Source organism: Podarcis melisellensis, assembly GCF_964234715.1.
Source record: "Podarcis melisellensis genome assembly, chromosome: 8".
NCBI classification, from domain to species: domain Eukaryota; kingdom Metazoa; phylum Chordata; class Lepidosauria; order Squamata; family Lacertidae; genus Podarcis; species Podarcis melisellensis.
In genome coordinates this window covers 40,995,595-41,011,190 of record NC_138540.1, presented here as the reverse complement: position 1 = coordinate 41,011,190, position 15,596 = coordinate 40,995,595, and the positions used below count along the sequence as shown (strand labels likewise).

The following is a 15,596-nucleotide window of genomic DNA, read 5'->3' as shown; positions in this document are numbered from 1 at the left end:
AGAAGCCAGAGAGGGAGCAGTACGTGGTTTCAGTTGTTCAGGAGTCATGATACTTTTTTACATCTCCAAAGTCTAGAAACAGCATTATTAAAATTGCTGGCTCATATTTCTCCTTCCAAACTGACTGAGCAACACAATAACAAAAGCAGAGTAAAGTAAAGCATTGTGTCCTAATTTGTGTAATTTGATAGCTTTCACAATAAATGGATATTTCCACCACATGCAAAAGAAAAAAAGGAAACCATTTTTTTTTTTAGCTTGCATCCTCTTCAACAGCCATGGCCTGAAGCAGCGAATGTGGAAGCTTTGCTGAATCTAAGTGGGTCCCTGCTTAGCAGGGCTGCCTGGAAACACTGTATAGTTCTCATTGAGCTTTTCAAGGAATGCGGGGCTATGAAGGTTAGAAATGATTAAATCAAGCCGTTTAGTACCTCCTTTACAAGGTAGATTTTAAAATCTTACACCCTATGCTCCGAACACTGAGAAGTGTACCTTTCTTTCATGGATGGCTTCAGGTTTGAAGGTTCTCTAAACAAGGACCCTTCTGATGTGTTTCTTCAATCAGTGAGCTGTATTTGTTGGTTTTACTTGGTGGCAGCAGTGAGGTAGCACTTTGAGCAGTACCAAGCAGCTGAGTCTAGCCTTCGTTTTCATTTCCCAAAATGGTTCTCAGCATGGTGGGACTGCAGGGCATTATGGGAAATAGTGGCCCTAGAGCAGAATTATTTTTAAAGGGCCCCTCAGTGGTGGGCCTTGTTGGTGGCCCAGCAACCGCCCACGGATGCTGGGTGCCAGACCAGCTCTGCTTCTTTCTCTGAAGGGAACTAGGCGAACAGATGCATTCTCTCTTCAGCAGAAAATCCTTCACCTCTCCTTGAATCTTTATCCCTCTCCAAGGGCTGCTACTAGGAGGCTGACGCACATCTGCCTGGCTCTTTATTTTGGCACGTTGGAGGGGGAGGGGTTGAAAACACTTCCAGAGTCTTTCATCATGTTAGCTATGGGCTATCTTTTTATTTCCAAGGCCGCTTCAGTATAGGGGTGTGGGTGTGGGAAAGAGAGAGAGAGAGAGAGAGAGAGAGAGAGAGAGAGAGAGAGAGAATGTGAGTGTGAATGTGAATGTGTGTGAGAGGTAGAAACTGAATGACAGCAAACATAAAATCAGAAATCTAATCTTTCCCTGGCGAAGTTAAACTGCCTTAGTGTCAAATATCTAATAATCCTTTTTGGCTGCTGATTAATGAGTGAATGGCCTCTGTGGAGGTCTGACTCTCTTATAGAGCTGGGCAGATCTTTGCGCAGCATCCAAGCCTAGTAGGGATGGGATGCGTCTAGCATGGCTTCCACAGCTCAGGGATAGAGTACTTGCTTTGCATGCAGAAAGACCCAGGTTCAATCCATGGCCTCTCCTGTTTGAAGGATCTGGTTTTTCAAAACACCCTTCTCTTCCTGAGAGCCTGTGAAGACGCTGCAGTTTGGAGGAGGCTTGATGAACTGTTAGCCTGACCGAATCTAAGGTTTCTGAAAGATCATTTCCCCCATGAAGCTCGCTGTGTGACTTGGGGTTAGTCATTATCCTAACCTTCCCTTCAGGGTTGTTCTGTGAATCTATGTGGGGAAAATGGGGAAGGAAGAATCCAGCCGACTTGAGCCCTTTGTGGAAAGGCACACTATAAGTATGAATAATAAATGAATAAAGTACTTCCAGGCTACTTGGAAACCTGGAATCTGACCCACATATATCTTAAGACACATGAGAAAACTTTCCAAAGATAAAATGGAATATTTGTGCACTTAACAGCTAAAATGTTGGGGAATGAAGGTATTCATAAAGGAAGGGGGTATTCCAGCAGAGAGCAGCAAAACAGCCACGCCTCAGTTGCTGGGTCTGGGGGTACTGCTGCCTCTTGGATTTAGGGCAGGGGGCATTTTGCCTTCAGCCCAGAGCCTGGATCTGTGGGGGGGGGGGGGAAAGGACAAGCTTCATTTCCCAATGTGTTCGGGGGACCGTGTTAGATTGCATCATGCCATGCCCAAATGAAGTTAAGAATTGACCGGCTGCCTCTTCATTTCCTGCCCTGATGGCAACTAATTATTTTTATTAGCCTATAAAGTTACATGGCCAGATAGAAATGGGAAGCGGGCTGCCTGCCTCGCTTTTCTTCTTCCCCAGCTGCAGCTTTTATTAATTTCCCAGAGGAAGAAAAAGTATGATGCGTGTAAGTATAGAAGGCAGCTAGCGGAGCATCACTGAATAAATATAAATGAGGAAGGTGGATTCTTCTCCTGTTTATGTTGAGGGATATCGGGAGTAAGTGCTGGAGAAATTGTTCTGTATGGGGCTCAGAGGTACTTCAGATTCCATGTAGAAGACAGAGATGAACATAAGAAGAGCTTGCTGGATCTGGCCAGTGGCCCATCTTAGGCCAGCAACCTGTTCCCACAGTGGCTGACCCAAATATCTCCCTTCTCACCCTCTCAGGCGCTACGATCAGCAGAGGGGGCCCTCTTGGTAGTTCCGGTGAAGCTGGGTGGTGATGATGGCCCCGGAGGGTGCGTTCTCTGGGGCAGCCCCAAAGTGGTGGAAATCTTTCCCCACTGGGATGCGCCTGGCACCTTCACTGTACAGTTTTCGCCAAATGCCTTTGACACTTGAGAGGTATATTTTCAGGACTTGCCCTATTCTTGTGATTGTAATTTGTTTTAATGATGTATTTTAAATTGTTGTGGCCCACCCACCCTGGGACAAGCCCCAGAATTCCCTGGGAAGAGGGTTGACAGTTAAATCACTCTGGAATTGTAGCTCTGTGAGGGGAATAGGGGTTCTCTTAACAACTCTCAGCCTTTAATGTAAATTGCAGATGTGACTTAAGTCTCCTTCAGTGTGTGTTTGTTTGAAGATTCCTCAGCTCCTCCTATTCTTCTCCTTCCCACTTTCTACCTTCACATCATGTGTTTAAAGCACTATTATACCACTTTAACACTCATGTCAAACCCCCCACCCCACCCCCAAAGGATGCTGAGAGTTGTTTTAGGAGAGCCTTTTTTCTCTTCATGGAGCTGCAGTTCTCAAGAGTGTTTCATCAATCTCCCCCTTCCCAGCGGAACTCTGGAAGCACGGAGGGGAGAAAGGGGGCTCTCTCTGGTCACAAGGCTGCAGGCGAGATAAATCAAGCCAGCTCTTGAATTTCACCCAGAAGAAGGAAGCAGGTACTGATAGGATTTTATTCTTCTCTCCCCCCCCCCCCCGCCTTTGTTAAATGTCACTGAATATGAGTCACCAGGAGTATAATTTTCCTTTTCTGACGTAGATGCAGCAGATTTCTCTGCAGAATCTCCCTCCTGCAAAATGAGAGGCTGCTGTGTTTGCATTCAAAGCTGTATGCTCATGCTGTGTTGATCCCCTGGGCTTAGCATGGAGATGCCTTTCCTCCTTGTAAGTTGAAAGCTGGCGGGTGTGTGTGTGTGTGGAATTTTGGGCCAGCTGGGCTGAACAGACTGCAGGAGGATCAACAGTGCTTGCAGCCTGCTTTTGTATGTAGGGGCTGCCCCCAACCTGCTTATCTCATGAGGGGGGCAGGTCTACTGGTGAGCACCTGCCCCCTCCAAGCTCACCAACTGGGGTGTGTGTGTGTTTGTGTTTGTGTGTGTGTTCAGGTTCCCTCATTCCCACAATTACAGCAGCTGTGGTTCCCTCCCCCTGCCCCCCCAAGTGGTGGTTTTCCAGCAATTGGATCAGCTTCCTATAAAGGCATCCAAGGTGGAGACTTCAGTTCACAAAAACAACACATAAGTCTTGCAGAGCAGAGAATCCAATAGTTGCCCTCCTTGTTCCCTAAGCAATTGTGTAAGGTGCTAGGAATGTCAGAATATTCAGTCAGAAACGGAAACATTAGCAGACATTGCTGAAGTTTGCATGTTCATCCAAGGTCAGGAATGGCAATCTTGCAAGCGAATATGAGTGGTATTTCATAGAATGGTAGAGTTGGAAGGGACCACAAGGCTCATCTAGTCCAACCCCCTGCAATGCAGGAATCTTTTGCCCAGCGTGAGGCTCGAACCCATGACCCTGAGATTAGGAGTCTCATGCTCTACTGACTGAGCTATCCCAGCTATCCCTACTGCTAATTTGATTAGCGTTCCTTAAACAATGTTTTCTGCATTGTTTTGGACATTTAACTTTCATGAAATTAAGTTGTAACTAATTACGTAATTGGGACGCAGGTGGCGCTGTGGGTTAAAGCCTCAGCGCCTAGGACTTGCCGATCGAAAGGTCGGCGGTTCGAATCCCTGCGGCGGAGTACGCTCCCGCTGCTCGGTCCCAGCGCCTGCCAACCTAGCAGTTCGAAAGCACCTCCAGGTGCAAGTAGATAAATAGGGACCGCTTACCAGCGGGAAGGTAAACGGCGTTTCCGTGTGCGGCTCTGGCTCGCCAGATGCAGCTTTGTCACACTGGCCACGTGACCCGGAAGTGTCTCCGGACAGCGCTGGCACCTGGCCTCTTGAGTGAGATGGGCGCACAACCCCAGAGTCTGTCAAGACTGGCCCGTACGGGCAGGGGTACCTTTACCTTTACCTAATTACGTAATTAACTACTTTCATCCATTTTGCAGATGGGAAACTGAGGCTGAGACTTGCCCAACCTCACATGTTGAGTCCTTGGCCACAATGAAGACTGGTCGAGGTCTCCCATATCTGAATTTGTTCACCGTATTGCAGGAACATAAGTGTTTATATTACTCCCCCTTTCCCTTCACCATAAAAAGACTTGCCTCTTGAGGATAGCCCTTTTATGTTTTAGAGTCATGTGGCAGAAATGGGCCGTGGAGCCAAATGCCAGGAAAGGCAGCTCACTCACTGACTTATTTTAGAGTTAGCAATGCATCTGCCTCGCTCCATTGATCTGCGCGGGAGCAAACTGCCTGGAGACTCTTGCAAAGTGGTCCTCTGCTCCAAAGGAGGATAGAGATGTATTTGCCGGCAACACAACTTAGTGCATTCAGAGGAACTGCTGTAAAGCATCTCCTGCAAAAAAAAAAAGGTTGTGGAGGTAGTGGTTGGGAGAAACCCCTGAACATTGATCTTGCCACTAAAGAGAGGCTGAGCACTGTCTCCTGCCATCCCCAGGCAGTCCATTGGCCATGCACTGCTGGCTCATTGGAGATCATAAGAGGCGGGGAAACAGCTGACCTATTGGGACTGGGGAGGGCGTGTGTGGGTGTGCGTGTGGCTCCCTTGGCAATAAGGTGCACAAGGACTGCGATGTGCGGCACACTCCAGCGACAAATGGATGGTGATGGTTGAGTTTCTCAGCGAGCTTCACTGAAATTCTCCTCCTCTTTCCCTCCTTCCTTGTCTCAGCTGAAGTTCAAGTGACTTTTATTTGTGTGTGTGCATGAACACACATCTTCTGAGTCTTTCTTTTTCTGACAGCAAGTGGATGAGCAGGTAATCTTGTCGGTCTTTACTGCGTAGGGCTGTTGTGCAAGATAACGGGAGGTTTGTACTGTGCTTTTTAAGTTCTCGTAAAGCTGCAAGGGGTGCTTAATTCAGGACACACGTCTTGGCCTTCAGGCTGTGTGAATTTCATTCCTGCTGCCTTTCGTAGGTGTTGGAGATTTCAGAGATGCGCAAGGCGGCTGTGCCTGCAGTTATTATGGAAAGCTGATTAAATGGAAGATGACTAGCTTTCTGCAATACTTGCAGTGCTCTGTATGCAGAGGTCTCCTTCACAGGCTTCGTCCTGTTTTTGCCAGTTGAAGAAATTGTGCCTCAGTAACTCTTGCATTCCTTATCAGCACCTTCGTATCTAAAGCTCTGGGATTATAGACCAAATGAAAGTGTTTTATGCAAACTAATGTATTCCATTGATGATGTACAGAATTTGTGTGAACTTCTTCTCCCAAATCTGCTTCAGGTTTTATTTACCCTTTTATTATTCTTCCCTTTCTTTCTTCCCCAGTTCTTCTGTATTATATATCACCCTCACTTTTACCTTCTTTGCAAATACTTGTGTTTTTATTTGAGTTTATTGTTTATTTTGCCACCGTAATTCATGGTGCGGGGATTGATTTCCACTGGCTGGTTCGCTTTCCAGGGTCTTTGAGATGGCCTGTGTTTTCTGGAGAATTGTGGGGGGCTTGGATGTTATTTTGGGGTTTCTTAGGAACTGAAATTCCTTGACGGATGTGTCTTAATTGCACTTCATTCTCCTTTTCCTCCACGCCCCGTTCAGTCAAGCATGCTGACTGTATTATCGTTTGAATATATTTGTTTTTGTTTCTTTTTGGGAGATGCAACGAAAGCTATTAATACCAGTTAATCAAAAGCACACTGGTTGTACGAGAGAATGGAGTTTCAGGGTGCAAGTGTTTTGCATGGGGTGCTTCTTAGGGCTGTGGGAGAAAGTGCCGTTTCAAGATGCTTGGTTCATCACCTGCTGAAATTGCTGGATTCATCTTCATGGCTTTTCAAGTTGAAGGAGGGCTCACATCCTGTCAGAAGCAAATAACAGGTTCCCTGGAGCTAGCAGCTGCTGTGCTTAGTCTTTGCAGTGCTGCTGCTGCTCGGCCCCTCGTTCCACAGGAAGGGGTGCAATTATATGTAATGAGGACACATCACAGAGAAATGGAGGGTGCTGGTGGTAATATGGGGCCTGCCAAGTGGAGGGAGGTGAGAGGCCGGAGCCCAGCTGGGAAAATAATATATTGCAGTTAACTTGGGAGGGAATAATTTTTGGTTCTTAAAGCAGGCTTGCTCTTTTTACAGCAAGCAGCTGCAAGTGCCACAGGAGCAGGAGCACCTGTGGCAAAACCACTGGTGAGCAGCAAAAAAATAGGTAGAAGAGAAGGGTGGGCGTTAGGAAGGGAATAGTTTGGGTCTTTGGGCACTTCTCCATATATCTAAGAGACGGTGAAGTGCAGGCTTGTTAGGCCTTGTGGAAATCAGATCTTGCTTTTCACTCCTGGATTCTGGAAACAAATGCTTTTTCTCCATTTCCCTCCTGGGCTGACATTAAGGATCTGTGATCGTCCCAGATGTTGTTGGACTACAACTCTCATCATACCTTGGCCAGCATGGCTGATGGTGAGGAACGATGGGAGCTGCAGTCCAATAACATCTTCAGAGCTATGGATTCCCTGTCTTTGAGTCATAGGTTGTGCACACACCATATGTTTAAGGCACATTCCCCAAACCCTCCCAGAGTCATGGGAATTATAGTTTGCCCTTCATGGAGCTACAATTCCCAGCACCCTTAAAACTACAGTTCACTGGATTCTAGGGGTGGGGTAGAGAATGTGAAATACATGGTGTGTAAGCAGCCATAGTGAGTAAATTGGCCTGTTGGAGAGGCAAGACCCAAATCCAAGCCTCTCAGCTGCACATTGTGTACATTTCCGACTTGGGCATATCAGCCACCCTTTTGGATTAGATCATTCTTAAAGCTGCTCTTCATCCTGCAGTGTTTCAGCTTTCATTTGGCACCCGTCTATATTGAGCATCTGCTGATGACAGAGCTGTGAACGTGAGAAGTTTAAAGTTAGAAGCTTTCCAGGGCAAAGCCCCGTCCCCCCCCCTCCCATGAACTTAGCAGGGTGTAACAGGGTGGATAAAGTCATAGCAAGGATTATTTGGGGACACTTTCTCTTGCAGAGGTCCCTCTGTCCACTGTCAGCCAATCAGCCAGCTCATTCTGAAGAATGCTAAGAACATAAGAAGAGTCTGGCAGCTGGATCAGGTCAAAGCCCCATCCAGTCCAGCATCCTGTTCTCATAGGACTCAGTTGTGCAACAGCATTCTTGTGATTCCCAGCAGCTGCTTTCAACAATGGAGATGGAACATAGCCATCATGCCAGTAGCCACTGAAATCCTCCTCCTCCTCCATGAATTATTCTAATTCTCTTTTAAAGTCATCCAAGTTGGTGGACATCACTACCTCTAATGGGAGCAAATTCCATGCTTTTACCATGCAACTGTGTACTTTCTGTTAGCAGTCCTGAATCTTCCACCATTGAGGTTTCCACTTCTGCCTGCATGCACCAGTCGGTTAGCTTGGGCTCCCTTTTTATCGCCATGTAGGGCACAAATGTGCTTCTGGGTTTTTGACAGCATAATTATGCACATTGCGCGCACAGCCTGAGCTGAACGGAGGCCATTCGTTCTGCTTAGGATGCCTGGCATTCTTTTTGAAGTTGCCATCTTGGGGAAAGAGGATGGGAGAAAAGACCCATTTAAATACAGGTTGTGAAGGAAGAGAGACAGCTTAAATTGCAGCTGTTGTGCTTGTGATACAGAGTCCCATCTCACTCTTTTCTACCCTGTTGCCTTCCCTCCTTGCAGCAGGGTCTTCTGTAACTCAAGGTTTAACAAAGCTGGGAAGTGGAGAAAGAGAGAGGAAAAATCCTGCAGCCAGGAGAATCGATACAAGAGTCACTGCACAAGCCAGGGACCGAGATGGGGAGCCTCTAAAGAACGCCTCCCAACCTTGGACCCTCCAGGAGTTCTGAACTTGAACTCCCATCAGCTCCAGCCAGCTCTGCAGGTTGGAAAAACCTTTTTGGTGTTATCTCTAATCTTGGTCATTCACTGAACTCAAATCTTGTTCTGCCCCTTATGGGACCAGCAAAGTTTGGGATGTGGGTCTTTCCAAGAATCTAATGCAACACGGAAAGGTTGTTACAGGCCAAACTGAACACAAGCATTTTCTATATAAACAGGTGCTATGCTATGTCAGGCCTCCAGACGCTCACACAGGGAGAGGCTGTGTCACAGACAGTTAAAGCTTTAAACGTGCATTCAATGATGTAGTTATTTGACAGTGTCCTCGCTTTGTTTTCTTTCTCATATGAGACAGGTGTATGCATGTAACACCCTACAGGGTTTGTTGAAGTTGAACAGTGGCGTTTTATTATGAAACATTCTACCCAAAAAAGAAGCCGCCTTTCCAACCTGGCGCCCTCCAGGGGTTTTGGGATACAGCTCCTATCAACCCGCCAGCACTGCAGGGTGGGGAAGGCCACTGTGCGTAAAGACTAAGAGTTGCTGGCCTGCCTTCTCATGCATGCCTGTGTGAGTCATTGTGGGGCTAAGTAAAACAAGGACCGCCCATTTCTGTAAAGCTTCCTCATCTACAAGCAGTTTTGATTCGCTACAGGCGACCAAGGGAGTGACTATGGTACAAGTCCAAAATTTACAAGGAAAATTTAGTGCCTACATAGTGGCTGGCCATTATGAGATCAGGATGCTGGACCAGATGGGCCCATTGGCCTGATCCAGTAGGCTCTTCCTATACTTTTATTGATTTTACTGTAGAGGGGAGAAGAAGTGAGGCAGACGATAAGCAAGCGTGGTGTAGCTTTTGGGTCTCACAGGCAATATATGAATGGTTGTGTTTGGACCATGCGACTTCAGACTGCAGGCAGAATCGCATTTGGTTGAATGCTGATCTTCATAAATAAATATTTCCTGCATGTAGAAAGGTAACTCATCAGGAGCAAAGGTTCTAGCATATCCCTTTCCCTCTGACATGCATATTTTTGGCAAACTGGTGAGGCTGTCATGCGACATTGACAAAGCTGTATTCATTTTGGGGTTACCCTGTGAAAAATGGTATTCTGAACTGGACCCCTGAATTCATCATTCAGAGATGTACAGCCTTTATTTTAACACCCCGTGCACAAAAGCAAATCAAGTATTTAGTTCTTAAGGCTGCAGAATCCAGCTTCAAAGTGTATGAGCAAAATTTGCTGGAATCTTGCAAGGGGGAGGAAGGAGGCAGCTACCACGGCCTAATGATCTGCAAAATAAATTATGCAAAATATGCTTGCTTGTTAATTTGAATATTTTTTGCAGATTGCAGAATTTAGACTTGAGAGGAGGAATTTTTGTGTTCTAAGTCCTGGTTTAAAAAGGTTTATTGAATTCCTTTACTAATCCCTTGACGTCTCCATAAAGATTGTGTTTCTACTGGTTTGGCGCCACGCTTAATGCCATGGCTGATCACTCTGGAACCCTGCAGCTGGGTCAGCAAGTTTTCAAATCCTTAGTACAGGAACTGGTAGTGGTTGGAGCCATTGCGGTTTTTTCACATTGTGTTTGGTTTTAAGAAACTCTGGCGTGGGTGACAGGTTCTCATTGCTCTCTTAAGAAGATGCAGCTTCCTTGCAGGCATTGATCAGGTGTACTACTAATGGGGGTGACTCCAGCTTCTGCCCTTTCCTGGAAAACATCCAGAGCTTCAGCTGGTATTTTCCTTAACTATCTGGGATAATTCGGTGTCAGTCTTGGTTGGGCTCTGTCTCCTTAACCCCAGATATGCAGTTAATTAGCTGATTACGGAGGGGGCCGCCTGTTTTAATTATTTCAGCTGCTCAAAGCTGTCTTCCGGTTACCATTTTGGAAAGCTGCTGTTGCTGTAATGAAGAAATGTGTGACTCTGGATTTCGTTGTAAATTGCTTTGCTACCTTAGGTATAAGGTACATTTTAAGACTCGCCTGCCAGGTCATCTAACCCCATAGATATGCCCACCCGAACCTCTTTGATCTGCAGAACTAGCACAGTGCCACATAATACTTGTTCCTCGTTTGTTAAAAAAAACAATGTTTTAATGTGGCTGCACCTACACTTTGGAACTCCCTGCCTATTGATATCAGGCAGGCATCTTCACTATGCTCTTTTCAGTTCCTGCATTTAGGCAAGTCTGTCCAGATATGTAAGATGTTTACATGTGTTTTAATCAAGTTCTTAGCTTATTGTTTGTTTTAATTACTTTTGAATGTTTAAAATAGTTGTTTTTAATTTGTTTTTACTTACAATTTCTTTGTTTTATACTTTTTGTAATCTAATTTGAGGTTTTATTTTTGGGGGGAGTTAACAGTCAAGCAGCATATAAATTTTGTGAAATAAATAAAATAAATCAGACCATTTGTTGGAAGAATGTGGAAACATCTCGCTGTTGTTTGAAGTCTTGGGATCAGCTGACGCAATTTGGGAGAGCAGGCATACAGGGGGTTGGTTTTGCAATGGATGTGGGCCAGGATTGCTGCTGAGCCAATAGAACAGGGATGGAGAGGGACACATTCCCTTGGGGGCTTCCTTTTGGGGGAGTGGGGACATATGCCAGGGGTGGGCAGGGCCCTGAGGTATATATGAGCAGAGCAATGGGTGTGACACTTACCTCGATACAGAAGGCCAGTGCGGTGTAGTAGTTAGTGTGTTGGACTAGGAACTGGGTGACCAGGGCTCAGATCCCCACTCAGCAGTGAAATGTGCCTTGGGCCAATCAGTCTCTCGGCCTAATCTACCTCACAGGGTTGTTGAGGATGAAATGGAGATGGAGGACAACCATGTATGCTGCCTTGAGCTCCTTGGAGCAAAGGTGGGATGTAAATGTAAAAATAAACTAAAATAGGCTACATTATTGCTATGCAAAAGCCAGAGATTTCAACACTCCCCCCCCCCCACAAATGTACACGCTCCTCTCCTTGTTCTCCACCCAGTTCCCCACGTCTGCTCTGAGGTCCTTGGCACAAGAGTGGAAAGCCAGGGTATATTAAAATAATTGGAGAAGTGGAGAGCCTTAACAGCACTCTGGACAGCTCCTGCAGTATTTTATTTTTTGGCAGTGTTTGTTCCAAGCATAACAAAATCCAAGTAACAAGTAAAAGGACTCTCTCTTCTCTCTCTCTCCCTCTCTCAATCCCCCTTAGTGTAGGGATAAATTTGACTCCATCTAAAGTACAGTCCAACCTCTCAACTCTTTGCTTAGCTCAAGGTGTTGAAGCTTAAGGTCTGGCCAATTTGCTGGAGGAGCCACCAAGAACCCCTCTCAGCTATCTGGCCTGAGTGCCAAAAGACAGAAGGCTCACTGTGCTACAATTTGGATGCATCCAGAGCAGAACTTTGTCTTTCATAGATCCTGAAACTAAACTTGGGACTTCTCCTGCAGTCTTGCAGACTCATTCTTTAAACATTCTTATAAGCACTGAACTGATTCGGTTGCACCCTAATTAACTAAGTACAGTTTGCAAGGGGAGGAGGGGGAGCAACTATGAAAGACACATTGAAACGGGATTTATGAAGTAAGACGGTTTCATTTTTGCACCTTCTAGTCATTTGATGAAAATAATATGGGAGCATTTTATTTATGTGTCTCTATAGAGCCAGCATGAGGTAGTGGTGTTGGGATGGGGGACATTTTGGCTGCAAAGCTTGCCCTTCAGAATTTTTGGCAAAGGAAAGCATGTGCAGGACTTTAAAGCCTGCAAAATTTTACATGGTTTGGGAAATGGGATCTACTCAGGAGCCTAGTGATCAAGACTATTGGGTCTGGGGAGATGGGAAAGCTTTTGCAAGCTCAGACTGCAGCTTATGCGGGGAAATGCTGTTTTAATAAGTGCAACGCAATCTTGGATGCATGCCTTCAGAAACAAAAAACAAAAAAGTATTTCTGTATAATTGCAGTCATACCCCCCTTTTTTTAAAAAGCATATGCCTATAAGTGGTTCAATGGATTCTAATCAAGAGAGACTGTTTTAAAGAGGCTGCTTTGCTCCTAAGCACTCCACAAAAGTTCGTTCTGTCTCCATACCTAATTACATTAAACAAATGACATTTGCCAGCCCTGGGAGGGAAGTTTCAATCTGCATTAAACTTAACTCATAATTTAAGTGTTCACCAAGTGGCCAAATGCCCTATTCATTCTTTCTCTGGGCCGCCTTGGAAGTCCTTGTCTGGAATAGTAAGTCAAAATACGTGGCAGGGGTTGCCAAATTTTGCTGTGCAATTACAACACGTGGCTCTTGCTGCTGAGATTATTGTTGATAAGCAGAGTTTAATAATTATTGATAATGAGTTGCTCTGTTTGCTTTTTTTCCAGATGCCTTGAAAGAGCCTAGGATAAGGAGTAGGCTTTGGTTGGAAGTGGACCAATCACAGGCTCCATATTTTTCTGCTCATCTCCCGATGGCCTTCACATTTTCCTGATAGGGAAATTGAGCCACACCCTCCGCACCCGATCCATGGTATTAGGCCCCTTGAGCCATAGAGGCCATGGATGTCCCTGTGGGGAACCTCATTGACTTTGACTCCGAACCTTCCACCACCGACACCTCCGAATCCGTCCCTGCCGCTCCTCCCTCCACCAATGGCAACGGGCTGCTGGATCACCTGGCGGGCGACACGGCCACAGTGGCGGAAGAGAGCGACGCGACGGAATCTGCCGACAGCGAGAACGACACAACGGACTCGCCCACCCATCACAGCTGGAACAACCACCGCCGCTCCTCCTCGGAGTCTTACTCATCTAACCAGAGCACAGAGTCCGCCAAGGACGAAGTGACAGCAGAGCAACGGGAGTTCATCAGGCAATACGTGGAGAAGATCTTCACGGGAGGGTGAGTGTTTGAGCAGCAGGATGCTGTGAGCAGGTGCATGCTGGGGTTGTGGGATCGTTGGCCAACTCCCTCCCTGCAGGAGGTTCCCAGTTCTTTTTTTTACACTGCAACTCCCATCAGCCCCAGCCAGCGTGACCATTGTTCAGGGATGCTGGGAACTGCAGTCCAAAACATCTTGAGAGGCACCATGTTGGGGAAGGCTGCCGTAGAGCTTCTTTGAGCTGGCTTTACATTACTCAGACCAATCCAGAGCAACCTTAAATGTAATCTAGGCAACCATTCCCGATTTCCCCAGATTCACCCCCTCAAAGACTTCATTTGCTGGCTAAAGTACCAGGTTTCTCTACGATGACACCAGTTTCCAACTTGTAAGATGGAAACAAACAGCCAGTATTATATCCAGTCGGAGTAGACCTACTTAAATCAATCAATCAATCAATCATTGTTAGTTGTGTCTCTTATTTTTTAATGGCTCTCCTCTGTGTAGGACTAACTCAGGGTACAAGCCAATGCACCCCAGAGGGTGCTGGTGGGCAAATGTTTTGTAGTGAGGCCAGGAACCTGAATTTCTTTCTTTGCATTGGCTTTGCAGAAAGAGGGGGAAGACAGCTTGCTGCTGGATCCTTCACTCCCCCCCCCCCGGGGTGCAGCAAGCCCCCTTCCCCCCTCTGTGTTCCCGTTGAAAAGAAATGTTGGCTGGCTGTGACACATCTCTCCCACTGAGTCATGCTTCTCTCTCTCTCGACTTAACAATTGCTGCCTGGGGACTTTGGGGCTGCATCACCCAGATGCAGAGTGGAGGCTTCAGCTGCTGCAGCTGATGTTGACTCTCTCTGTGTGTGTGCTTTTAAACAATTCCACTTAATTTAAGCAATTTAGCAAATCTGCCCTGACTCACCATGGCCCAAATTAAAACGATTTGAATGTCAACACTGGGGGGAAGTGCCTTTCCATTTGCTCCCTCCCTGCTCTGCGTGGCCAGTTTGGGGATCAGACCCCAGAAGGAATGTTCTTGTGCAAAACTGACATTGGCAGCTTGCATAATCTCCGTTCACAGTTCAATGTTGCCGCTTGGCGAGGTGGCCTGCCCCCGCATGCAAAAAGAGAAGAATGGCAATGCTCAAAATCAAAAACCTCAAATTCTTTGTTAGTCTTGCTACACGTTTAATAAAAATAAATAAATAAACTTGGGGGGTGCATAACCCTTTTCAACCCGAGGGTCATATTCCCTTCTAGGCAATCTTCTGGGGGGTTGCGTGCCAGTGGTGGGCATGACTGGAGGGTAAAAGTGGGCAGGGCAATGAATGTCAAAGTCACTTTTGTGTACTAAGTTAGTCTCTGCACAAATTCATGCACCCCTCCCTACCCGCCACCCATGGAAGCAAGAGGCATCAGCAGCGTTCAAGGACAAAATCCAGCCTAGCGAAAACACTCAGGGAAGGTGCAAAGCAGAGCCAGTGAGGGGAGAAGTCGTGTGGCCTAGGGAGACTTCGAGGGGTCCCCTAATCCTGCTCAAAAGGATGATTTATTGACATGTGTTAATTCCCTGTTGGCTCCTGATAAAGAATATTGGTGCCCTTTCGGACTGGTAAGAGCTGAAGCAGTTTACTTGAATTTATTTCCTTTCCCCTACCCCAAGTTCACTTTTCATTATGTACTTTTTTCTTCCTCCTTCAAAGTTCTGCTTCCCTCTCCATTTAGTGCATTGAGCCAAACGAGTTTAATGCCACCTGGTGACTGAAAGCAAAACCACAATTCAACAAGAAACTGCTGTGTTTCTCCCAGTTTTGTTGCAAGTCGTAACATAAAGGAGAAACCAGAAGAAAAAGAGCAAACGGCAACAGGGAAAAAAAAGAGGACAGTGATGCTCTGCACATACAAAATCACATAAAATTTGTGTGGAGGATGGATTTCATAGGCAGCCGCAAACCCAATCAAGAGTGAGGGACAATAGCAGATTTGCAAGCATAAAGAATTCAACGGTCCTTTTTCTTGTGCATGTTGATTTGCCATCATTGTGAGGCACACCTAAGCAACTTTTTTGCATACACAATATCCCTGCTTGAATCCCTAGCATCTCCAGGTAGAAACTATTGCACTTTTAAATGAAAGTAAAATGAAAGTGAAAAATGAAATATTTCTGTATTCCTTGTGACAACCTTGCAAGGTAGGCTAGTAATTACACTAAGCTCCTAAATTGG

General features: G+C 46.1%; 1 protein-coding gene across 4 annotated transcripts in view; it reads left to right on the top strand.

Annotated features, from left to right (window-relative positions):
• KIAA0513 overlaps nucleotides 1-15,596 on the top strand; it is a 47,189-nt gene that overhangs the window by 17,478 nt on the left and 14,115 nt on the right. For all 4 annotated transcript variants that reach the window (XM_081921804.1, XM_081921801.1, XM_081921802.1 and 1 more), the window contains exon 2: nucleotides 12,879-13,395. In XM_081921804.1, the coding sequence (XP_081777930.1) occupies nucleotides 13,052-13,395 (344 nt within the window). In that variant the 5' untranslated portion in view covers nucleotides 12,879-13,051. The remainder of the gene's footprint in view (nucleotides 1-12,878; nucleotides 13,396-15,596) is intronic.